This window comes from Aquila chrysaetos, chromosome 10 (genome assembly GCF_900496995.4).
Source record: "Aquila chrysaetos chrysaetos chromosome 10, bAquChr1.4, whole genome shotgun sequence".
NCBI classification, from domain to species: domain Eukaryota; kingdom Metazoa; phylum Chordata; class Aves; order Accipitriformes; family Accipitridae; genus Aquila; species Aquila chrysaetos.
The window spans coordinates 37,255,320-37,282,788 of record NC_044013.1 but is presented as its reverse complement, the minus strand read 5'-3'; the positions used below and the strand labels follow the sequence as shown (position 1 = coordinate 37,282,788).

General features: G+C 40.6%; 1 protein-coding gene across 2 annotated transcripts; it reads right to left on the bottom strand.

Annotated features, from left to right (window-relative positions):
* Window positions 1-11: 11 nt before the first annotated feature.
* YWHAE (tyrosine 3-monooxygenase/tryptophan 5-monooxygenase activation protein epsilon) lies at window positions 12-25,285 on the bottom strand. 2 transcript variants are annotated; one of them, XM_030027184.2, is made up of 7 exons: window positions 25,060-25,285; window positions 12,805-13,004; window positions 7,010-7,116; window positions 5,995-6,201; window positions 5,032-5,168; window positions 2,504-2,550; window positions 12-930 (listed from the first exon to the last, which is right to left on the bottom strand). In XM_030027184.2, the coding sequence occupies exons 1-6, from the start codon at window positions 25,121-25,123 to the stop codon at window positions 2,543-2,545; spliced, it is 723 nt and encodes a 240-aa protein (XP_029883044.1). In that variant the 5' UTR covers window positions 25,124-25,285; the 3' UTR covers window positions 12-930; window positions 2,504-2,542. The 2 variants fall into 2 exon arrangements, with proteins under 2 accessions (XP_029883044.1, XP_029883043.1); XM_030027183.2 differs by lacking the exon at window positions 2,504-2,550.
* Window positions 25,286-27,469: the final 2,184 nt, after the last annotated feature.

Genomic DNA, 27,469 nt, shown 5'->3' with positions numbered 1-27,469 from the left:
TCATAGTAGTATTTGGCATTTTTAATTTAGGTTTGTTTTATTTAAGTTTAATGTTAATTCCATGCTGTGTTTCAGTAAGAACAATACAGATTCTGTATCTGTGGCTCCAGTCAGATATCCAGTAGTACAAATTAGCTTCAAGTTACACATACTGAACAAAAGAGGTTGAGCGAGCGAAGGGAGATGGGGAAAGGGGAGGGAGAAAGAAAAAATATTGAACACGCATGCAGGCTTATCAATGCCACCTTCAATGCTAACCTGCTTTGAGGAAAAGTAAAGAATAGGCAAGAATGAGCAGCCACGGATTGTTGAACTGTTACCAGCACCATGATTTTCAGCAACATTTCAGCAGTTTGGAAACTTTTGTTTTTATACAGTAAAACCACTACAATATGTCCCAATGCAACCTGTAACTTCAAGCTAAACACCCAATTAAGTTTAAACATTGGTATAAAATTCAGTTTAAACAGTTATAAAAAAAGAAAAATGCCACCACATGCGCACTACCTTGCCATAACAAATCTCTCCCCTACAAGTCTGAACGGCCTTCAGGTGTAGCATCCACTTCTAATGGCAATCTCGCCACATCTGGCAGGAGACAATACAGTAATGCTGAAAGAGCCTTTATGCAGTCCTGTTAGTGTCTTAAAGAACCTAAAAGCTGGCACCAGTAAAATCCACAGAAATTCACTCTTGCCTTTAAGAACTTTTAAACTGTGTAAAAAAAATAAAAATAAAGAAACCCAACAGGGCAGGAACCTAAATTCTGAGACCCAATGTAAAAGTCAGATTTGGTGGTTCTCAGAGTGACACTGAGGGTTTTTGTGGGGAAGGGGAAGGGTGGTCAGAGATGGGTTCTCTTGTTGGCCTTTGTGTCTCACTGGTTTTCATCTTCCACATCCTGCAGCGCTTCTTTATTCTGTTCTTCACCTATGAAAGTATTTAAAAGTAAGGAAGACGTTAACTTTTAAAAATGAGACCTGCAGAGTGGCTTAACAAGCGTCTAGAGATTAATAGTTTCATGCAAGTACACACGCTCACTCACACACTTGCATAAATGACACACACTCCTAACATAGCCAGTTCTCGAGTGAAGCGTTTCCATGGAAATTAAGCCTTATAATCACCTCATCACATTCAATACAGAACTGTAGCACAGGCTATTAGAAGACGTACTCTGTCGTAAGGACAAACAACAAACCACCATTTCTGAAAACTGAGACTGCGCATGTGATCAGTCCTGTTGATCAAGCGATGAACAGCCAAGACAGAAGTCATCAGAGTGGCTGTAGATCAACATCCTTAAGTCAGAAAATACCTTCGCAAAAACCTCATCGCTACTCCAGAGAGCCTTAAGGACATCTATTCACTAGCTACAGAAATGAGACCAAAACAGTTTTCAGAAATTAAACTTTTTCTGCCCAAGTCTACTCAAGTCTCAACAACAGCGAAGTACTGCAGTCAGTTTTATAAAACAACACTGATGGTACGTATTACTAAAGGTACCAAAAGAAGCACAAAAAACCATCCCTACTTCAAGTCCAGCATGACAAGAAACCCTAGGCTTGAGGTTAAAGGAAAACATTTTGTGGAAATTAATTTCTCTTGAAAAACGGCCAGTTTAGACCTATTCAACCAGGCTGCCACATGCAGTGAAATGAAGTCTACCCATAAAGACTCTGGTAGCAAGTGTTTGGTTATACTTCAGTTGCCGCTGGGTGAGATGCATGCAATGCCTTCTGCACGTCTTTGCCCAATTTCTACTGCAACAGGAGAAAATTTAATGTACTTCAGCTAGTGCCATAACACATGCACGATTAAGTTAATTGATAAGAGAAACTGAAAAATGTTTTCTTTACAATTATCCTTAACCATGTGAGATGGTACTCTCTCTTAAGGGCAATAAACAAAAACTACCCATTCAAAAAATTAATTTGCAATAAAATCCAATCAAATGAGACTAATGACTTTCAGCATATAATCAGAATGCCTGCTCAGAGCATGTCCAGATTCCGAGTTATCACCAGGTACAATACAAGGTAGATTTTGGAAGAGGTGGCCTAGGAACACAAGACATCTGACATTGAACAACAATAATATTTACATTTAAAATTACATAACACATCATTTAAGACAGAAAAGCAGAGGCCCTAACCCAGAAAGATGATTAAAAGAAGATCTGAGCATGCTCTAGCCAACGCACTTAAGCAAATACTCCTGTAACAGGCGATTGTGAAAGTACTTTTCATGCCCAAATATTCTTAATATCCATCCAGGTATGCAGCTCAATTCCCAAACACGTAAGTTACTTTGGATCTTAGTCAAGCATATTGGACCCAGGTAGGGGTAACAGGTCACAAATTGGTAGAACATTGCTTAGCCCTGGAATGGAGTCAAAGATACAAGCAATTTATCAGCAGCGAGAGGTGACAGAGGCAAGCCACATTAGTGATTGGAAGAAAACTGACGCTGAAAAGTTCATTAAGCCATGACGAAGACTTACAAAGTAGAGTTTTTAGGAAATGAACAGTTGGACTTTCCTTTAGGAATCTATACAGCAGGAAAGAAGGGGAAAACAGGAATCATATGAAGACGACATTACAAGCATGAAAATAAACTAAAACAGCTTGTCTATGACATGGTTAAAAGATACAGTAAATGAGATGGAAAAGTGTAGCAGCTGAGTAACACCTGATTTTAGAAAGTCATTCCCTACAACCTACACACCTGAAATCAAAACAGGCAAAAGCTTAATGCAAAAGAACAAGCCTTTTTCAAGTCTCCCCCACCCCTTAGGAAACTCATAATTGTGATGATCTTTCCCAGTGCCGCTATTAACTTTTACCAATCTTCAAAGGCTCTACCCATTTTGGAAATACAGAGTTCTGGAAGCAACAGTTTTAAATGCACTCAGTTGGCATATTAACATGGCATGAAGAAATGAGAAAACTTAACTTTCCACCTATGTCTAAACATTATGCATAAACACCGTATTTTTTGTGGACTTGAACTGCACCACAAATTTAAGTAGTTCTGCAGTATTTTAAATTTTGTTATCATAATCTCTCGCATGCATCATAAACAATAACTAGGATAAACTGAAATACTTCAGGAAGAACATAAATATCTATTTTTTATGCTATGGAGCTAATTATGAAACCAATTTGAATCTAGATTATGGAAAAAGAAATATAAAGAACCTCCATGAATAATCGTGAACTTCTACAATATACAAGATACACGAGACATGGTAGTCAGCTCACATGCAAATAAAGATAGCTTTTGGAAGATGTTCTAACGCTATCTTGCAACAGCAATCCAGCCTTGTTACTTCACCGAAATGGCTTCCTCAGCATTCCCACAGAGCACCAGGATAATTAGCTCCATAAAAAAAAAATAAAAGGTCATATCTTAATTGTAGGAATTGGGAACAAAATTTCTCTTTCAATATCTAACCATGGCAAGGAAGGCAGCAAGGAAGGCATCTAATAACACCTACAGTACTTAGAGCAGAGGCTGTACAGGATCCATCCAGGATATACACATATGCTTCTGTGCCATTAGATAATCTTACATCTTTGAAAGCAGGGTGTGGTCCCTTGCAAGAGACTTAAGCACTAGGACATAGGGTAACCTAGGATCCAAGACCCCACACATTTAGTTCTCCCAGTTCTGTCAAAAGCCCAAAGAAACAGGGGTAAAGCATGGCCTGCAACATTCAGTACTCATGATCTATGCAAAGAGCTAGAAGCTACTGAGTAACAGTATTTCTTTAAAACAAACCCATCAATCCTACACAAAAACAGGTAGTCAGTAAAAAGTTAAAGATTCTGCAATTGCTTTCAAATGGACACTACACCAATAAAATACTCCAAAGTAACACTCTACTGCTATCACCATACTTCAAGTAACATCTTACAAAAAAATTTAAGACACTCATTTATTTATCTGAAGTTAAGCAGCAATGTTGTTTCAAACCCCTGTGCATTTCTAAGTACCTAACATACTTCAAACAGGACTGACTTCCCCCCCTCCAAGTTAGAAGTAAAGAAGGTCAGCTATTTCCACTTCTCTCCACGACATAATTTTTGCAGAAGAAAACACAAGTTTAGTCTTTCTAGACAGAGAACATTTCATTCACTACCAATAATTAGTGAAACAGAAGGTGTAACTCAAAAAAAACTAAACAGAGGAAATTTATATTTAGCATTGTATGCAAAAGCGTAAGAGGAAAAAGTCCATTCAGTATGCCAAAAAACACTTCTAAAAATTTAAATAACTATCAGATGTTAGTAAACAGAAGCAATCAATGTCCCACCCTCTGGTACTGCCAGGGGATATATTCAATATTTGCTCTGGCAATAGCCCACTTTACAAGTCACAACCTAGCATTTTTGGGAGTATTAAAGTACTGCAAACATCTCAAATAGCAAATTAGATTTCTTCAAGCTTTTTTTTTTTCCCTGATAAAAGTATTTTACAAAATCCCTTTTCCTTTTTCCTTTTCTCTTCATACTCAATTCTTCCTAAGTAGAGTAAAAGATAACAGAAGGTGCTGTAAGGTGAAATGATTAGTATGATGGCAGTAAATCTTCCACTAAAATGCCAACAGAAATGTTGATCAACCCCTCAAAAAAGGGGAACTAGGAACTATAGACCATTTGTGAAACTTCTTCCTGCACTGGAAATTCACACCTGGTTGGAATGACAACCATATATGAACATGAAAAGCCATAAGAAAAAAAGCCAAATTAAATGAAGTCACTGCTTTTAAAACAATCACAGATGCCTAAACAGCCAGGTAGGGAGAAAAAAAAGTTACTGATTCCACACTTCCTTCCTTCAGGTGAGAGCTGAAAAGCTTCTCAAAAGAAGCTAGTGGCACCCCTATCAACTTAACCAGTGTTAAGAAAAAACAGAAGGTCAGGAGGGTCAATTATTAGGAAAGACAGAAGTAAAACATCAAACTAATGTGCATTTCCATGCTCTGGTTTCTGGGCAGAGCAGCGTTCTAGAGCACAGTTTACTTACCATCACCCTGCATGTCTGAAGTCCATAGTGTCAGATTATCACGTAACAACTGCATGATAAGTGTAGAGTCCTTATAGCTTTCTTCACTCAGTGTATCCAGTTCTGCAATAGCATCATCGAAAGCTGCTTTTGCCAACCTATAAGCACAGAACAAATCAGGTTTAACATATATTGCTAAACAGAATCCAGAAACACACACGATAAACCTGTGCCTCAGAACACCTATCTTCTAGTTTGGCTACATGACATCCATAGCTTCTATAACAAATTTTTACGTTATTTAACGGTGTGTAGATGTTAATCCAAATAGCTTCCATCCAAAACCAGTACCTTTGTGTGCTTAAAAACCTTTTTACTCAAGAATATTGGTTTTATTAAACATTTCTACATCTTGCGGTACAAGTGATCAGGGTCTACTAAAAGCTTAAAAGGAAGTGTATTACATAACCTGCAATGACAGGAATAGAAGACAGACAGTAGTTGCTTCAATCATCACTTTTATGCTCATATGAGCTGGACCCCTATAGATAGATGAGCTATTGTCATTCTATACACGCTCACAGTTCACAGAAATTAGTAACATGATCCCTCTAACCTTGTATAATAGCCAACAGCAAAAGGGGCAAGTTAAATCACCTCATACTTTTTGCAGGATAAAGGCATGCACAGAGTTAACAAGGCAAGCTGTTAAACTGCCATTAGTTGATCAATCCAAGGTTATCACTATTCTGCTTCTCATGCATGATCTACTCCCAGATAAACAAATGGGTCTGGACTCAAAAGAAAATGGCAAAGTTGAAAACCTATCCAGTGAATTGACCTCAAACAGAGCAAGTCATTTACTAGCAGGAAGAAAGCCAGCCCAGCGTTCCTCTTGAGGAAAAGCTGTTACCCAAGTAGCAATCACTTCTGGCTTGTTTGGTATTCACATGAAATTTCTCCATCTTCCCACTCACTACCTACCTGCAGGCACGATCAGGAGAATTAAGAATTTCATAGTAGAATACAGAGAAGTTGAGCGCAAGTCCTAAGCGGATAGGATGTGTTGGCGGGAGTTCTGTCATTGCAATATCACTAGCAGCTTTATAAGCCACCAAGCTATTCTCTGCAGCCTCCTTCCTGTCATTTCCTGTGGCAAACTCAGCCAGATACCTATGGTAGTCCCCCTTCCTGAAAACAGAAACAGTAAGAAGTCAGTAGGCCTTATTTCCCCACCAGCCACTAAATTAACAGCACACACAAAGGACACTGCTGCTGAATTACTGTCTAGACAACAGTGCATTAGTACTTGAGTGAATTTTAAACCATCAGGCAGGTAAAACAGTTTGGGTTGCCCTATTTTCTTGCATTAGTACACAAAATCATAGTATTACCTTCTCCATTACCAAACTGTGTCTCTGTGCAACTGCATCTCACCTAAACTTAGGCAAGTTTTTCATCTAAAGGATAGAGATAATTCAACTACAGGGGAAAACCCTCTCTGATCATTTCAAGATTTAAACTATGCTTCAGAAAGTACAAAATATGCATCAAACCAGTGACAACAGCAACATACTCCAAGACCAAGTTTCATTTGATAATGCAATTTTGAAGCTGACACTACACGACAGTTACCAGTTTTCTTCTCTTTATGAGGAGTGTACAGCTCATGCAAGAAAACACTGAAGCAGGGATGTGATTTCTATGTTATTAGCTCAATTAACAAAAACGGTTGTTTCTTACATCCAAGAGCTGCACAACAGCTTATGTTAAGTTCTCATGACGGTATTCCAAACAACAGTTTCTATCCAAAACCACACAATCAGAACACTAACACCTCAAAGGCTGCCAAAAAGGGCTATTGGTTAGGCATGACTGAACTGCCCTCTTTCTAGAAGTTACTGTGGTTGAGTAGGCAGAAAACACATGTAGAGCTACTTTATTTCTGTCTCTAGTTCAGAGACAATAAGAGGTCCTTGCCTCACAAGAAGATACTTACATTTTGTAATAGAAAACCTTGGACTCGCCAGTGTTAGCTGCTGGAATGAGGTGTTTGTCCAGTACATCCAGAATGTCACAACAGATTAACTTCAGTTCAGTCTCAACCTATTAAAGAAAAAACAAAAACAACCAAAATGAAAAGAGGAGGCAAGGTTAGCACATAAGACTAAGAGCTATTTCAAAAATATCCAAATATCAAACAGGCAACATCATAAAAATCCAAAGAGGGGGAGGGCAGAAGAAAAAAAAAAAATTCAGCTGCTCCACAGGTGCATTAAGCAAAACAGTTCTGCGTAATTAGCTGGCACACAAAACAGGCAAGGACTGATGTATGATGAAATGCATAACTGAATAATGGAATTATAAATTCCCTGGAAGATATCTTGCTAGACAGTTGCATTAAGTTTGTCTCAGGATATAATTCCTTATTGCAAGGCTTGCACAACTCCTAAATCCTTACTTTGATCCTGAAAGGCTGCCCTAAAAGTGGCAATGGTGAAGGGGACAATTTGAAGATAATACAAATCTGCTAAACTCCATTACACCCCAGAGTTAAATGGCACCTTCAGAACAAGTTTCTATTGACTACTTGGGAGACACAGCTTTAACAGAAGAGCCTTAAGACACAAATCATGGAGTAACATAACAGAATAAAGGTGTGCCACACAAACAAAAAGGTCAGATACAAGAGGAAAAAACACTCCAGAAGATACAGACTTCAGAAGCAGGCAAAAAAGGCAAAGCACAGCAACTCAGAGAAAAAAGCAGAAATCATCAACACTAACAGCAAGATCTGTGGCCAAAGAAAACCCATAATATAAAGCCTTATTTAAAAACAGATATTGGATTTTAATAGCCGAAGTTGAAAACATGGTCACATCACCTTCAATTTTTCTAATTTAGAATACAAAGCAAGGTCTATGAGGTTAGGTTTTACCACAGAGTTTCACATCTGAAAGCAAAGAAACTAAGCATACCCCAAAAAGCTAAAAACTGTCTTTTGACATCAACACTGCCAAAACCATATTTGCTCTGAGCATCCCATGTCATTCACAGTAGGAGTGGTTGGTTAAGTGCAGATAGCAACCTGTTGCTGCTCTTTCATGATTTCACAGTAACTTTCATAGCTATAGCTGAAGACAACTCTGGCTCAAGCTACTTTTATGTACTATAAAGTAGAGGTTTTCAAGCAAAGGCATCAACATCAGTTACAAGAAACTACCAGAAACTGCATGTCTTGGATCACAAGAGCAGCCCCACTTAGTCCACTATCCCTTCCTATCCTCCCACCCATGCAGTTTTCTTTCCTTCTTTCTTTAAGCATTTTTCTTGCCATGCAATATTTTTATCACCATATAGCTCCCAAACTATTAGGGTTTGTAACCACAACATCTACCCTCAAAAGCTGTTAAAATTATAGATCCACAATAAATGTTAAACTGGCACATATATACACATACTGATTTGTACAAAATGACTTAACAGATTTGCAAAAGTTCCTTTAGAGAAATTAATCTACAGCAAATTTCATGTATAAACCATGTCAGAATACCCTAACATTGAGGAAGTTAGATGCTATACTTAAAGTTATGTGACAAATGCTTAAGGAAGTTGCTGAAATATGGTCACTTGAGAAGAGTCTACTTCATATATTCTTGGGCTACAAAAGCTATAAAACCTTTGGCCAGCAGTCAGTTCCTGCAAACTTCTTTCCTCTTGATCCTCTTTTTCAATGACTTCTTTTGCAGAGAGATCTTCAGCAAAACTGCAAAGAATTAAATCAGTTTCTAATCCTCTTCTGTTAAATAACCATACATGTACAAACTTCTATTTCATCTCATACAGACCTTTTTCAGCTTTGCTTAAAGGATCAGTCACACAAGTTATCAGAGGTCAGCTGCTGTCCAGGGCAATGTAAATGTCCTGACCAAGCTTAGTTTAAAAAGTTTTAATACAAATCAAGTTGATTAAGAACAAAAACAAAAAAACCCACAACAAAACCCTAAAAGCTCTTTTACAGAAAGGATCTGTTCTAGACAGAGTGGCTCAATGAACGCTGCAAAGCAGCAGATGAGCACGAGAGCCCACACTAGGCCTGTTCAGAGCATTCAGAAAAGGTAGGTTTAGGGTCTATCACCATTCCACCTCCAAGTATGACATATGGCACTACAGGGTCTGACCAGCAAGGAAAGACTGCTCACCCCGATGAGTGTGTAGAAGCCCCTGCAATCCAACCTGCCCCTCTTTATTTTAGTGGTAGTGCTGGCTTCATCAGATTCCAGACTGTGTTCTTAGCAGATACAAACACTTGTAAACCACCTGGTGATCTAAATAAGGAAACTTATCAGAAGCAACCAGGGGAAGGGTAGCCTGTACTAGTTCTTTGACCTGTTTTAATACATAGCCCCCAAAATAGCTGCACCTCACAACTGACATGCAACATGAAACTAGAACAGTAGGAAACAGTTGCTAAAGCCTGTAACCTACCTCCCTCCCACCTCTGCCAAAACAAACAGACAGACCACCCACATTTATGCCAATTCATAGCCTAACCTTTCTAAGAGGGGAAGAAGAGAGCCCTGCAGCTGCCCCAGAATACAACCCAGGTTTTAAGTCAGAGCACCAGAAACACACATTCTCACATGCCACAAATACAGACCAGTAAGAGGAAGGTGAATACTTGCCCTATGCTATTAGGAAAGGGATTTAGTTTTACCGCAAGGAAGTGAACTGCATTATGTGCAGACATACACCACTTCATCCTCTCAAGGATGAAGAACACAAGCCTTGGTGTGTTCTCATCTACAGAGATGCAGTCAGATGAGAAAGCCAGGGGCTCTACTTTTGTGTATCCAAATGGCCACAGGACCCAGAAAAGCAGCCTGTCTACAAAGGAAGCAAGTAAGTGGCATTTTCCCCCATGGCTATGTACGTGTTTTGCTACATTTATCTTAAGTGGTTTGGGTAAAGGCACAGCCTGGCATCTTCCATCATCTCTCAGTATTGACTAGCATATGCCTCGGACAAAACCAGCCCAACCCTACTCTGACAACACCATCATCCCTTGAGTTCTGCCCCATGTCACACTGGCTAGTAGCTCAAACAAACTCCCAGTATTTTTAAGAGCCATGTACTAAATGACAGTAAATACTGATGTAGACCAAAACCGTCAAATAATTACTTGCACACAAACTACACCTTCCATTTCAACTCAAGCAGCACTCTATAGCCGAGCAAGGTCACGCCTGGTTCTGGTGGTAGGAGAGGGATGTGTTTTTCTAGAGATGCTGGTTCTTTCCAACTCCCCAGTGCTTTAAACTTGGCCTGTCAGTCCCCAGGCAAGTGTTTTGGTTGCTCCCCCCCCCCCCCCCCCCCCCTTCAGAGCCTTTTAGGGTCTCCCAACACCACTGAACTTACTCTGAAAAAACGCTACAAGAGTGCCTATTTGTTGACAAAGTAAGCATAATAACCAAAAATCTGCTGAGCCTGCACTGGACCTTATCTCTTCAGAGAAGCACTGAGCATGACAACAGGGTAGTTGTGCTAGTTGTTCCAGCAGTGACAGTGAGAACCATCATCCAAACCTTTGCAATGTGTTCTTCAGACCCTTACTGCCCCCATGCCATCTTGCCAAACCCATTAACAATCTCCTTATAGCAGATGCTAATTCACAGTAAGTCTCCCAGCATCTACAAACAGGACCTGGTCTTCAGCTACGGATGATACATAGAAGCCTCTTGGAAAACTCAGGCTAGAATTGAGTAGACACAGCTAGTCTTTCTCCAGTATGGAACTACATTAGAGTTATCCACAGCGCTCTTCCACCTAAAGCAACTGTGATAGCTATTCCCTTTAAGGATTCAACAGCTGAAGATACTGCTGGCATGACACTACGCTTCATCTGGCACTCTCTCTCAATAGATACTTCAAGGAGTACATACATAGACTTCTTGCACAGCAGTCTGTTCTGCATGATACTTGCTCTCTTTACAAAGAGAGATGCAGAACAACACCTTTTTTACAGTCCTTCCAAAAACAAGAAAAAAGTCTTTTCACTATTAAAGGACCTTTGGCAGAAGATAGTAACCGCCCACAAAACGCTGGCAAAAGAACCTGGAAGCAGACAGTGTAAGACAAATATAAACAATCATCAGATAGCTATTGTCTTATTTTATATGTTCTGTTAGAAAGATTTTAGACATCCATCAAGAAATGGTATTTGGGACTGTATGTAACTGGCAGAGCCTCATCCACTCAGCATGCCAGCATAAAATTAGAAACTCACAACTTTAACAATTCCATGGAGCAACAGAAACCCTGTGAGTCAACAGAAAGTAGTCCAGAGCCATTCCTGAGAAAAGATTTCCAAGCCAACTTCATTTCCATTGGTGGTATATGAATCAGTGCCAGGTGATGTAATAGACCCCACTGTTTCTCTGGAAGTGAAGAGCTGAACCATGTGGAGGCACTTGTCCTCAAATAATGGAGATTAAGTCTCTGCAGAAATGTGTGGGATTTAAACAGTATGGGAGCATGCCTGCTCTGTGCTAAACCATCATTTAAGGAAGGGAGAAGGGGAGGGGAAACAACAGCTCACTCTTCTAATAGCTTAAGGTTTCATTAGCTCTTACTGATGAAAGTCAAAGCTTGCTCCAAGTTCTCCATTTTAGGTAAAGTTGCACAGACTGACTAGACTCAGCATGAAGTTATGTGGATCAATTTTTCCCCTCTCGAGAGAGAAAATAACAAAGCCCTACAGGTCATTACAAATACGAGTTTCACAGTTGAGATGACCATGACATCTTAGCATCCCCCATTCCCAGGAACATGGAGTGCTTCATCCCCAATTGATTGCTTTAACTGCTATCAGTGTAACTGACCAGCTTAGGGACAAAGAAAGAAAAATCAAGATCTACATTTTAAGAACTAGATGCTGTCAAAGAAGCCATACTCTGTCAGCACTAATTTCAACACAGGCATAGCTGTCTGAGCTAATAATAGGTCTGCCAGTTCAATTGTACAAGACTAACTAGGCAACTATTCACTGTTATCCAACTGCTAAGCACTTAGTTTACAGGAACTCCTGCCAAGTTTTCATCTGGGAGAAAAAGTAACAAAACAAGGCCAACATACATGAAATGCAACTACCACAGTGATAAAAGACAAGGTAAAGGAGTTAAATAAAGTGGCCATTTGGCTTTACACTGCCTGCTTTTATGCCAAAAACAACCCTGAACATCCTTCCCCATTAGCATTTCAATTAAGTGTTAATATTTGGAACCCTGTAGGACAGAGTACTGCAACAGCACCAAGTGTCAAAGTCTGTATGATCCAAAGCAACTTTTATCAGAAGTAGAAACTTAACAGCCATACACCTCCTTTGACATGGCTACTTTTCCAATAAAAAGTTGCTTGGGCTAAGTCAGGTTGGAGTGGAAAGAACAAGGCCTCCTGAGCATATACAGCCTCACACTTGATTAGTAGGGAAGAAGCGAAGTGCCAGCACAGTTCAAATGCTTAGCTGATATGTAGATGCACTGAAGGAAAAGTCCTCCCTTTCTCCTTTGAGTCTACTGCCCTTTTAAGTGTTTACACAAGAACACCCAACCTCTCCCCTTCACTAAGTATATTTATTCTTCAGACAAGGAACAAACTTCATCCTTTCAAGACTGTCACTTTATTACAGGTCACCACACTGCAGGCAATCTAGAATACCAGGGCAGCTTACGGCAAGGGTAACAAAACTGGACCTTAACTAAATGACATTATGGCATAACACCAACTACATCTTACCATTTGCCGATATTCCCGAATCATTTTTAATTTATCTTCTCCACCTTTGTTTTCTTCTTTCTGTTCAATGCTGCTGATTATTCTCCAGGAAGCTCTTCTGGCTCCAATCACGTTTTTATATGCAACAGAAAGCAGGTTTCTTTCTTCCACTGTCAACTCCACATCCATTCCAGCCACTTTCTTCATTGATTCAACCATTTCTAGGAGGAAAAGGTCAGACAATTATTCTCATAGCTAAAGCATCTTTCAAACCATTCAATAGAAGTTGTATGATAATGATAGCTTATGAAAATAGGCTCCCTCCTCCTTTCATACACAGTTATTCCTCACTTTTATACCGAGTGTTCCAAACAAATCAACGACCATCTACAGAAAGAAGTATCTGATGTTCTTTTAAATGCATCTGACAAGGGTCCCAAAAAAATTCTTTAAAAGATAACTGGTTTTTTGTTGTGGTTTTTTTTTTTGTTTTGTTTTAAGAGACAGACAAAAAGGATATAGCACTAGCAGCAAGCACATTTTTCACAGTGGATAATAGTTATCAGTACAATCCCACAGGAATGCGTGTTCTCCAAAGCGCTTCAGAAAAGGCAGTGAATAGTGAGAAAAGCATGAGCAAATGTAATCTGGCTTTCGGCAAAGGAAGGATAAACTGAAGAATTAGAATGCTCCACTGATTTGTCAACTGGAATACAGTGTAACGTGGTAATTAACCAAAAAAAAATAAAATATCCAGATTTAAGTAGATGTAGAGAAGTATGAGTACTGTTATTAGGGAAGCAAGTCAAAGTTCCAAGAGGAAACCACCAAAAGAAAAATTGGGTGCTTGGAGAAGTAACAGAAAAGTCATCCTGAGGATACCCAGAGCAACCATATCTACCCATGCCAAGCAGCTATTTACAATGAAAAGTCACACACAAAATACAAACTGATATTTACAGTTTAAACCTTTCGAAAAGGACTTGAAACCTGAGGTTAAAATAATTATTACTAAATATAGCTTTCCTACACTCAAGTGGAAGCAAAAGCTTGAACCACTTAAGGAAGGTTATTATCCTTTCATTACCTAACCACATTATGATTGCTTGTGACATATTAGAAAAATAAAAGCCAAAAACGTTAAATATATACTAATTGAGAGCCTAGTAGGAGACGTCCAGGAATTGGGTTTTGTCCTGCCACACAGTGCTTCCGTTCATTTACCATTTACCCTCCACCTTCTAGAACTGGTGGGAATCCCACAGACAGAAAACAAGACCATTAATGAATGAGACTAAGCCCCAACTACCCCATCTACTCAACAGGACAACTGTTTCATAGCTAAATCTGCAGGTAGAGGGACACTAGAATGACATCCTTAGCTTCTGCCAAAAGCACGATGATGTTATTAGGCTATGCTTCCCCTAATATGATGCCTTACTGTTCTGTGGCCTATTTACCTTGCCCACACATCATCCCTCCCCCATTATTTTACCTCCTTATGTTCTGCTGTGTCATGGCAGCACAAGCAATGGGAAACTAACAAAGCTTAACTGTCAATCTTTTCCTCTGGTGCAAAAAATCACAATCTTAACAGGCATAAGCTATTTGAGCAATGGAAACTGTTCCTGCCAGGGAAGAAGGTTGAGCTTACAATGTTATCAGTCTCCAACAGGTCTCCACATGTGTAGGACAAAATTTTGTAGTGGCTTATTCTTACCAGAAGTGGAAAAAAAATCCCCACCTCTACCAGTAGATTTTGCTTCTCCGAATCACAGAAAGTAACAAAAAAATCCACCAAGGATTTGATAAAACTTTTACAAAACACCACTCTATTGCAAAATGGTGAACTGTTTTTGCTGAAGACTTCAAGAGTTGCCCTAAAACACTCCACATACATACAGTTAATATTAACACAAGCATGCAGTCTTGTAATTTAAGCTAGCTAAGTTAGAGGCAATGTGATATAGTTACAATATGCAATTTAAATAATGCAAGCACTATGACTCATTTCCTGAAGGACAACCCTACCATCTATACAAAGAATTTATTTCAAAGCTGTAAATTTTTTAAATTATGCAAGTTAAGTCATCTCGTATTTTGAAGTTTCTTAAAACAGCTGAGCTACACCAAAGATAATGGGCCTGTGTTAATTTTTGTGAACAAAGATGACAAATGGGAATTAAGACTTGCAGTCTCTGCAATTTGGGTACCTTTGCCAAGCTCCAGCAAGAAACACAGGGCTTGTCTTTAAGCTTAATGTCTAACTGCCTTCAAATAAGAGGAGTAATTGAAACTGCACTACATCTGCAGTTTAAGAAACTAACCTGTATTTGTGAATGCATAGCCCTCCCTTCAACCATTAGTTGTTGAAGTTCATGAGCTGAGCTGAAGATATATCCTCTATGTAAATACAAATAATTTAAGTGTAGAAAAAGGAGGGGTTAGTCATGCCATACTATTCATCTATGATACTCATTCCCAGGCATCCTCCATCACTCTGAAAATCTTTGGTCTGACCCAGTATGACCATTATGCTTTAATCAAACATGCACGGTTTCAGATGTGTGCCAAGCTTAACTAACCAAGATCACATTAATTTTGTCCTGTTAGATCTTCTCTGAAGTTATGAAAGCCACAGAAAATTGAACAACACTAATACCTTCTCTGGAACTGGCAGGTTTCTGAAGTACACGATGTCTTTTTCAATTACACTTGCAACCTTGTGCACCCCACAGGTAGTCTCTAACCACCATAAAGCAACACACATATTACAGAAAATCTAGCTTTTCTTTAAAACAGTTTATGTTCTTCTGTGCTTTACCAATTGGGATTAACTACAGAGCACTTCAGCCATACTATGGTATGTACTACAACACTTCTATAGAAAACCTGCTTCTTGATGAAGTAAAAAAAACTATTCACTCCTATCTCTTGTATAATAAACAATGATACACATGTAATAATTACTCCAGAAGTGTGGAGGTTGAGAAACACATACAGTAACAATTTCCAGGATCTTCTGGCCTGTATCAGGAAATTGTAACAACTGGGGAAAAAATGGGGAAGCTTTATCAACTATATTACAGGTTTCCTTCACAATCTCTTCCCTAGACATAGATTTGTCTAACATGGAAATTTAAAGGAAAAAAACTATACACAAGACTTGCTGTTCCCTGTAAATGAGTATCTGATTCTCAGAACACACTCAAACATATAATTACAAATTTAATCAATTGCTTAGCTTCTGCAGGATTTTATCCATTGCTAGCCTAAACATCTACAAGCCCTTGAACCAGAGGTCCAAAATCTCTCTGCACTGGAGGACAAACCACATTTAAGCTGAGCAATAGCTTTTACGGAGGCATACCCAAGACCCAGTCCTACCAAGCAGCGCAGCCTCTGCCACTACATATTAGCCCTGTTGCATCTCTTCAGTCTTCTGCAAAGGTCATTAACTGTCATCCTGTAGAACCACCATAACCATGGAAAAAATGGTGCCAAAAGAAAACAGTCAACTTCTCAGAACCACTACCAGAAAACAGGCCTTGTCACCGCAAGATTTTTACAACCACGCGTTTTTAGTAAGCCAAATAGACTTTTTGCCAAGTGATAGCCATCAAGAGTAAGACGCTGTGGGGTGGGGAGGAGCACCTGAGGTTTTCTTCCATTCGTGCTGAAGCACAAAACCCTCAAGCTTCACCAACTCTTCATACTAGGTATATAGCCTCTCAATACACTGATAAAGGAACTGAAAGGTCTTCTCTTCAGAATCTTAATCCTGTTACTAGTTAAATACACAACGACAGATTAGGATCCCACCCATAAACAAGTATCTTACCCAAAGAGAAAAGATTTATCAGCCTATCTACAAAATTGTTGGAGAAAAATGCTTCTAATTTAGTAAAGAGCCCAATTTTACTTACAATACAAAAATCTGGGCTGGTATTTCAACAAGACAAAATGATTATTATGTATATACATAATATTATTACTGTGGTCTTCCACAGTAAAGCCATCAGCCAGCCCTGAAAGTTTAAGCCTGATGAATAATCTTAAGAACTCAGGCAACACAAAAGCAAGATGATATCTTACCTGTATCTTCTCCAATAGAAAACTAATTCTATAAAAAAATAAAGCTATCTATGCCTGCCAACATAACAAATATTCTATACTCTAAGTGCAGCTTTACCTATCTGGAAGATTCCACAAGGAGGTTAAAAGCTCAGAGACCATTCACAGGACAATACTAGTCCAAGATTACATTTCAGTAAGAAGGATTACTGCAATAATGACAACTCATTGCATACACAATCCGGAGATGCTTACACTGCATTATGGAAAAAGTAGTGTTATGCAGATTCAAAAAGACAGATTGTAGTTTAAGTGGTTAAGTTCCAGCCTCTCAGTTGATTGCAGCTGTTACCTTATTATGCTACTGTCAGATCATGCCACCACCAGAGCAGGAAATCCCAAAAGTCTAAAATGTGGAAGAATAGGGAATATTCTGGAGAATGACATGCTTGCCCTAGATTTATATCCTTCCCCAAGCATTTGCTGTTGGTCATTATAAGAAATATCACAATAAATAGACATTTGGTCTGATCAGGTTTGTATATTCTTACAGAAAAAAAGGTATTTAACTGAGACTCAAAACAACTGCCTAAGATACTACAAAACTGCAATAATGCCCATGCCATTTTTTTAAGTTCCTACATTCTACTACTATGATTAAGATGCTTGGCTCCTCATCGCAAACATTGCTGACTCACCTCCAGCCACTGCAAAGTAACAGTAGGGACACACACGCATAGCTTGCGATACACAAAGGGTTTGGATAGTGGTTGCCACTACACTGAGTGCTACCTACAAAAAAGTTTTAAAACAGCCTGGTATGCGGCTTAGGATTGGGTTTTGTTTTCATGTGAAAGACAAAGATTATGCCTGACTCTAAGCTAAAAAGTAATCGGGAAGTTTATAAGTGTTGAGAAGCGTATGTTTAATAACCATATACTAGAGGCCAACCCACAGAATTCGTACAAAGGGCAGTCGATAAGGAAACTTATTAGGCCACAAAATAATGAATGCCTCTCTACCAGATAAAGATGAGAAACTTTAAGTATTTGTTGCTTCTCAAACTCTAGAAATCCAAGCAACTTGGGGGAACTGGAACATCCCTATGTAAGGAAATATGGAAACAGGTGATTACACAGAATTTATTGGAAAGACTAAAAACTTTCACAATATAGGATACAAAACTTAAAGAGTAGACCATACCAAAGGACTAGCACCATGTATCAAACATCATTATCTGACAGTCCTATCAAAGTTTGTGCTTCTAACAGAAACCACTTGGCCTAAACAAGGGCTGATGCACTAAAGAAGAGAGCCTGTTGGGCCAAAACTACAGTATTTGCAACCTCTAGTTCAGGTATCACAGTGCTTAAGTCTCTCACTAACCATGATGTCCGATTTTTTGTTTGTTTTATGAAGCATCTAGTTACATAGCGTACGATGGGGCACTCCTAATCTGATTTTCAACAATACACAGAATCTACTTCAACCTTACTGCTGAAATAACCATCCCTTGCCACCACACACACTGGTTCAACATTACCGCAGGAAAAACAAGAGCTAGAAAATCTACTAGTGGTGTGCTTAACTTCCAAAACAGGAACTACTTAAGTGAGAAAGCTTGTTAAAATAAGAACAGAAAAGAGCTTGTTGAATAAAGGTGGGATGGGGATGACTTGATGGTCATCATACTGAAGGCTCAAATCAAAATGAACCTTAGGAAAACCCAGGTGGCATTCTTAAGTACTAGGAAGTTAATAGTAGCAGAAGCACAGCACTTCAAAAAATTGAAGTTGTGTTTTAAATTTAATCCTTTCTGTTCCCCTTGTCCAAAAAGAATAAACCAGACCAAGATTTCCAAGCTTCTAAGCTGCTGCTCACTATTTCAACATTTCAGGAGCTAAAAGCTGCCAATGAGCATCCAGAGTGATGGGAGGATGTGATGAATACAGCAGAAAAAGCAAGTCTTCCCACATGTGTTCACCATAGAAGATTGTGCACCATAACCAGTATTCAGAGAAGACTCAGTACAATACTAGTCTTGTACTTGTTCATTCTTGGAATGAACAAAAGATGATCAGTAGCAAGTCACAAGAACTCAAAGTATCTGATCCTAAACTGTTGTGTATAACCTCTCAGTTAAGACTTTAGTAGTAGCAGCAGCAAACACGAAGCAGCCAACACTATGTCAATTTTCAAGAAGGGTTCCAGCGGACACTCAAGAGGAACTACAGACCCATTAACATCACACTTACAAGGGGTAAAATTACACAAAAAAACCTGAATGGGTATATGCATAAACACTACATTGTAGAGCACGGCCTTCTGTAAACGCTAGTAATACCTCACAAATCTACTGTGATGCTTTGAATGAGTCAAGCATATGGACAAGGAAGACATGATTGATATAGTCTACCTGGATTTCCCAAAGGCATTTGACAAGGTCCCTCACCCAAGGTTCTTTAAGGAACTCAACTGCCATGGGATAGGAAGGAAAGTCCTCACATGGATAAACACTTGGCTGAAAGACAGGAAACAGGGTATGAATATAAGACTCAAGTGTTCAGAACGGAGAAGGATCACCAGTAGAATCACACAGTGATCTGTGCTGGGAAGCATGCTAACATTTGTAAGCTATCCAGAAAAATGGAAGCAAATAGTAAGTACTAACTTAGTAGCAGCAAACTGCTAAGAACACACACAAACACAAGAGCGAGCTGAAGAAATAGGGGCAAGCGTATTTTCTTCATTAAGTGAAGAGCGTAACTGTGAAGATTAATGCCCATAGATTGCATTTTCCCTAGAACTGCAGGCCTCCACCTGCCATCAGTGGGCACCATCCTATTCACTACAATGATTAGCTCCAAATTCAAGCCAAGAGAAGGTAGGGCTCATCTTTTCATCCATTAGGCACTCTTCTTCTGAACACACTATTACATTGCCCACATCAAGTTTTTCTGTTCTCTTAAGAAATCCTGCATTTGACAAGTAAGACTTAAGAGATGGCTAAACCAGTCCAGCAGCTTGTGGGAAGGTAGGCAGGTGGCTTTCCCCTCTATACCTATCAATTCCATCATGTCAGCTCAACACTTCTTTGACCTCTCAACTGGCTGATTCAGGTCACCAGCTCAGAAAACAACTGCTCAGAAAAAAAAAAAAATCTTGCTTATAATTTAGAGAACTGAACTGGCTCTAAGGGTCAGACTAGAACCTGAGTAAACATGAGAAATAGCCTGGGAAGAGAGGACATCCCTCCTGACAACTCCCTGTTGAAAATTAGCTCACCCCACTTTGCAGCACAGCACCTTTAGTTTCTAAAAGCATAAAATGAACACAACATTTACCCTTACACACTACAAAAGTTTCCATGATTTTTCTTCAAGGTCTTCATATGCTTGAAGCACCCCGAGTAGATTATTACAGGCAATTAAAAGCAGGGTGCAACTACTGAGGTACTAAAAATTGACAATCCTATCTTAAGCTCCCTATCTAGAGCACACCATGCTTACCACAATGTAGAAGTTTCATACAAACGAGCATAAAAGAACCTAACAACTATATTCCCAGAAGTCAAGACAACCAACAGGCAGAGGGCAAAAAAAATACCAAAGAATATCCATCCCACACAGTAGCTTAGACTATGATTTTGTGGAGAAAGCAGCAGGTTATACTGCTATTCCTTGTATAAGGTTTTAATGGCTGATGCAGCCAAGACACTTCCAACACTTGATTGCATGACTCTGCAATATACAGTCCTACAAAGCATACTTGTACCTTTATGCACAAGTACATATTTATATTCAGAGAAATAGATGGGTTAAAAACAGATTATCCAAGCAACAGTTGTATTTTCTGCATAATCAATCCTATGGACTACCACAAGTCTTTCTTGTAACAAGAACATGATTTTTAAGTCATCACTATTTCTTCAAACTGTGAACACATGCTTTTCTAAATAAAAGAGGGTTTCTCCAGTATTTTTAACAAAAGTTTTAGTTTGAAAGCAAACCTAGGCAAATCTAAAGACTGAGCCTCATCATCCATTTCTCCACTTGACTGAGATCTGCTACTAAGTAATCTTCTAATACAAGTACTCAAGTGTAACACACACCAACTCAGCCTCCGGACTCCTTGCAGAGAACCAAACTATCTAACTGTAGAGGTCTGTCGCCTTTGGTTGCGCTTGGTACCTTCAGGAGATTCAAGAAGGCCATTACAGAAAAAGGCCCTCTCTCACACAAGTCCTCATGATCAGAAGTCAATTTTTATGGCCCAGTATGTGAACAATTATCACTTAAAAAAAATTAACAATCTAATTCCTCCAACATTGTCTTGGCCATACTCTACCTACCTCAGATTCCTACATTTCTTAGAGATACACTGAGATTTTTTTCTGCCTTTTAGCACTTTCACATCTACCCAATTCAGAGACAAAGAGAGCAGTCATACCACATCACTAGAACAGTAAGACCTTTGACAGACAGGTATAAGTACTAACCATTAATGTGGGGGGAAGGAAAAAACAAACAAACTTAAGTGCACTTGACATTTGCTTGAAAGAGACAGGTCCTCTGCAAACTAAAATTAATATGCAACTTAAATTCTAATTTGTGACTTAGTTTATTGATTGATTCTTCATTAAGCTGTAAGTTCAAGACCTGTTACTATGAGAGAATTTTTTCTAAAACAGGTTCAAATCTTGAACTGAGTCCATTGCTGCACACCTTACTGCTTTCATAATAAAGGCACATTTCCCTGATAGACAATCTACAAAAACATAGGAGTCAGCTGTTAGCTTGCTGTATTAGGAATCAGGAGAGCTGTAAAATAGGGGGGTTTTTTCCTTCTTAACCTGTACCTTGACCTATTATCTGGTTTTGGGGGGGAACACTCCCTCCCCCACCTATTTCACCTCAGTTACACCATATGTAAGTTTGAAGACATATACTTCAAGACCTGTAGTACAAAACTGCTGTTTAAAGTATCTGCTTGCAGTCTACCTTGTGTCATAGCATGCTTCTCACCTGATTAAAAGAAGGATGTTACCTAGCTTCCACAATGAAGAATTGGTTTTGACATTCAGCAGCAGTCTACAGGAATGCAGATGCACACATTCTCTTAATACACAGAACTCACATATTAGTAAGGTAATTTCACAAACCAACACAATGTTACCTACTCCAATTGTTTTAAAAAAAGACAATTTATAGTTATATATTATTCTGTTAATAATAGTCTTTGAAGAAACAGCAGTAAGTGAGATCTCTCACAAAGCTTCCTGTATTATAAGTAAGCTTCCTGGCATTTTGTGATTTGTCATGACATGCCTAAGCAGATCTGAGAAGATAGTCAGACATCCAAATCTCTTAATATCTCTACAGATCAGGGCTTAAGTGCTACTTACACTGCAGAAGTACCTAGAAAGTTGTCCCCTTAATCTGGGCCAATATACTGAGGACAATACAGATACGGGCCTAGATTTCCAACAATTCACAAGTACAGCTTCCAAGACCTCATAAATTCTGTAAGTGGGTCAGGTAAGTAACAGCAAAGAAGCTAGTTAGATGCCCACCGTAAGCGCTGCTATAAATGCCATGAAACATACATTAAAAAAAACCCCAACCTACCACACACCACTCTCTTAAAGTCTCAAGGAGAAAGAAGATGGGACACATCTTAAAGCTATCCTAACACTAAACATAAAAAATTGTCATTCCACACACATTTTCAAGTCACACAAGAGATTTGTATTCCAACATATTTGTAGGCAGTACTTACCATTGCACCATTTTGTGTGCCAATTAATAACTGTGACCTTATGCTCATGTATCTCAAAGATCAAACTGAAGAGAAAATTAAGAATAACTTACAATTTCACCATAGTGCTCCCCAAAGAATTTTGTTCACAGAATTATTTAGCAGTCTCAGCTATGATCTCGGCAGAATCGCAGTTTTTCACATAACCAAGAACAAATTATGCCAAAAATTTTTAATTGTTTCAGCTGAACTAGAATACAGAATTAGATGCTAAAACAGTATCTACAGTACATATTCTTCCAGACCAGGGACACGAGATCCATTAAGATGCATTTAGAACAGCTAGCAGAACTAGAGGGTGCACCTTAAATTTGTTTACCCAACTTGATTCCAACAAACTTTGGAAGTCTGAAAAACACAGCATTGATTTAAACATGACAACTTTAAGTTTAGCGCTCCCTCCTAAATGGTAACAGTCTCATTACCATTCAGAAGCGATACAGCATAAGAAGTCCTTTACATTTTGATGTAGCCAGCTTGTTTTGCAAACATTCATGATGCTGGTAGAAAAAAGGTCCATTGAGGGAAACACTGCGCCAAGGCAATCCCTACTAATAAATTTTTATTAGTTGACAGGAAGTCTGTTTTGCATTGCAGATCTCTACAATGGGGTAGAATCTGATTACTTTATAATGAACTGATTTACCGATGACTTAAGAATAACACCAGAAAGACAGTCATGCCTCAAAAGCTCCCAAAGACGATGAATCCTCCAGGATGTTGGCCAAATGTCCAACTTGCATTTCCACTCAAACCAAAGCCAACACTTTCAGTTGCACTGACTCATCCATTTCAGGTGGAGAACTCTTTCCTCCCTACTCACCAAACCAACACCAGGAATGCTGCTGGAATTTGGTCTGGGGATCAGGGGGAAGGAAATGCATCTTCCCATCTCACACACTTTAGGGTAGGCAATCAGACACTGAAAAAAAACCCCAAACCCCCAGCAGAATTTGCAGGCTTACTGTGGAATACGGAATTGGATGCTTCCCTCTGCCCAAGTCAATTAACTTGTACCCCAACATCTGGTTTTCTGGGGGCCATTTTTTCTGTAAGTCCTTACAGTTATTGTGGAGGCTGACTGCTCTCATTTAGTAGAATTCTTAGTTCTACCTTATTTCCCTACTGGAACTGTCACAGAAGGGAGTCTTACTTAGGCCTTCTTTTTTTTGTTATCGTTTCTATTTTCCTTCCCAGAACATGCATTTTTCAGCTGCTTTGCAACAGTGCTATCAGAAGCCTTCTAAACACAACTCAGTAAAAATACGTCATTTGGCAAGAACCTGGTCATGTTGTCTAGGAAAATTATGAACAGAAAGTATCTGGAGCGTCTTTCTACCTCTAAATGAAGTGTAACTGCATTCACACTTTTTACATACAAGGGTATTTGTTTGACTTTAAATGAATAAATATAAGGTCTTAGGACAAAAGTAACAGTCCCAGAAGAATAACATCATTGAGAAAATTAAAGGCCCTTTCTATTATATGCAAGGGAAATATGTTTAAAGAAACAGTCGCAGGACAGACATTTTGGGGGCAAGAGACACCATCCAGGGTTGCCAGTTCCTCCCCTCTACCACTTTTTCCCCAGATATGAAACAATCAGGCATAGCGCACAAACTTACGGGAGAAAAAGAATGAAAAGACGATGCTGGAAAAGTAAAATGATCCGCAATAATTTCTACCACATAATGAAAGCATATGCGTTTTCTTTAGGCAATGAATTATCATGTACTCGATCCCCCCAGGGTGAGAGCTCGCTCGCTCTGGGTTTGCCAGGGGCAGCAGTATCTCCAACCGAAGGCAAAGGAAGAGAAAGAAAAGCGCTAGCCCCCTCCGCCGGGACCCAATACGGCGAGAAAGCATCTCCCCAGCATCGCCTCCCGAGGGGCCGAGAGAGCCGGGCACCCACCTTCCGGAGAGCACGGCACTGGGCGTTGTCTGCGGCGAGCCGACCTCAGCCCCACACCGCCGAGCTCGGCGAGGCCCGGCCCGAAGGTAAGCAAGGCCCGGGCCGAACGGAACCGCCTCAAGCCGCGCCGGTCAGCGGTAGGATGAGGGGTAGTGGGGTCTCTTTGTCGGGCCCCCCGAGGCGGGGGCGGCTCCCCTGCCCCCCCCGGGACTCGCCCTTCGCGGCCGCCATTTTATTCCCGGCTTCTACCGCCACCGCCCCCCGAACCGGGCCCCGCCCAGGCCCAAGCCACCCCACTCGTTCAGGCCCCCCATCCCCAGCTCCACCAGCCCCTCGGGGCGCTCCCAGTCGCCATTTTGTCTGTGCCCCCCTCCTCCACCCCTGCCCCCCCTCCCCGCCCAGCCGCCATTTTGTGGCCGCTCCCTCCCTCCCTCTCCCCTTGGCCTTGCACGGCCTTCCCAGCCAGCGCTCACCATCGTAGCGCTCAGCCTGCTCAGCCAACTTGGCCTGATAGACGAGGTCCTCCCGATCGTCCATGTCCTGCAGGCGGGGCGGCGTCGGGGACTGCACGGGGCGGATGGAAGCCGATGGGTCTGGGGGGCTCAGCAGCTACCAGCTCCCTGCTCTCCGGGCAAATATGGCGGCAGCACCTCCTCCCGCTGCATCCGGGCACTTCCGCAAGTGCGCGCATGCGCCCTGCGGCCTCCCATGGCAACGGCGGCTCCTTGGCAACGGGCGGGTAGGCGGGGGCCGGAGACCGCGGCGGCGGCGTGAGGCGGGCGGCAGCCCGGGGGTGGCGGGGCCGGCGCCGCCCGCTCCCCCGCCCGGTTGTGGCGGGTCGGCAACCGTGAAGGCGCCGTTGTTTCTTAGGGAGGCGGAGGGGGCGAAGCGCGGGGCCGCCGCTGGCGGGGTGGGGCCGGGCGGCGGGTCGCCGCCGGGGCTGGTGGCAGGGGGCCGTGCCTCGCGTGAGGGCGGGCCGCCAGCCAGGCCCCGCGCCGCGGGCTGGGGGTGCTCGGGGAGAACGGCGTTTCCCTCGACGCGTCTCTTTCTCTCAGGGAACGCGTTTCTGCTGCCCTCAAACGCTGACGATACTATTTGAGTACGTCTCTGTGTGGTTTTGTACAAATCGTCGGGCACGCTCCGTAGGTACATAATGGTGAATCTAGAAATTAGTGGAAGGCAGAAGGTCTGATTTGGCAGGTTTCTGCAATCTCTCCAGGGTGTTTACTCAAGCGAAGTATCACCTCCAATGCTATGTCTGACGCAGGACATGATAATTTCACAGCTTCAAGAGCCTAGAAGAACTAAACTTAAAATTGAATGTTTCACAAGTTTCTCACAGAGTACTTCAGAAAAAATGAAGCATACACTTAAATAATTGAGATAACGCCTCAATTTCCGAAATCAGAATGGTTTGAGAAAACTAAAAGGGATTATGCTTCGCTGGCATAAATTTAATCTTTAAAGATGTGCTCAGGGTAGCTGTGAATGAAGTCTTGTATCTCTTTTTCCAGCGTCTCCTAGGATGAGCAGGCTGAAGACTCAGCCTTCCTGAGGTGTAGAAGTGCACAAAGACCTTTGCAGTTCTTGACACACAGCAGAGATTGAGCAGGCCCTAGCACCTCTTGGACACAGTGTCAGGTATCCTTCTATTTACTCTATTGTATTGTCCCCACTGAAATGGGCTCCTGATGTGTGACTGAGGGCACACACCTAAAGCACCATTTAAAGCACAGTTTTTTGAATAGTTCATTGTTTCCTGATTCATTTTAACACATTATTTCAGTTGGTGAACAAGACCTTTAGGGTATGTAAAATTAACATAACCTTATAGTTTTCTTACAGATAAATCTAAAAATATAACAGAATGATTTTTGTATCACTGTTTCCCTACCCAGAAAATCAATGGTCTGTTTCCAAGGGACATTTTGGGCCCCAACTCTTTTTCAGATCTCAGGATTATCTAATCAGAATTCCATAAAAGAAAAAACAAAGACATTAGCGTGTCCAGACTAAGGTGAAAATCAGGTGTCAAGTCCAGAAAAAAATTGCTATATTCAATTTAGTCAAAATATGATCAGAAAATGCTGGTTTTGTTGAAATTGGGAATCATTATATACCTTTACCTCTGAATTGGTGTAAATACATGGTACCATTACCAAGGCAGTTCTGGTAGGCACCCAAAAGATCCCAGCTGTATGCAGAGTCACCCTGTATTTGCATAAATATGCTAAAACTCATTGTGAGACTTGCAAATCACCTCTGCACTTCATAAATCTTGACCAAAAAAGTCTATTTTTCAGCAACTGAGGCTTAGTTTCATATGAGAGCTGTGCACAATAAATTAGATTTGCATCAATTTAGGAACTTTTCCATGATCCTCATGTTCAGTGGGTACTCCAGTTGTAGAGAGCTCAACAATATAAATAAACCCAGGCCACTTTAAGCATACTTATTTGCCAGAAGTGAGGTGCATGCTTGATATCCTTGCTGAATTATAGTGTATTGTCTAAATACTTAAAATATTTTTGAATGCACTTGTTACAGATGGCATGCAAATATTTGGAAATTGGTCAGGGATTTGGCAAAGCGTGAGGAGTAAACAGTCTAATGCAGTGAAATAATCAAAGCATAATTTGCTGACGCAATCCTTGCTTGTCCCTTGCACCCTCAACTTTTGCATGAGTTGATTCAACGACTACTGCGGCTGAAAACCATTGTTGGAAGGAGGGGGAAAGGAAAGGAGGGGCAATAGGTTTCTGCACGATTCCTGTGTTACATCGGGTCACAGAGAAGTTCTGCAAATACCAGTCTGAGGTTAAGTAACAGGAGCGCATGGCTGTCAGGGCAGTGTGGAAGGGCATACAGAACCTCTTCCTTTTG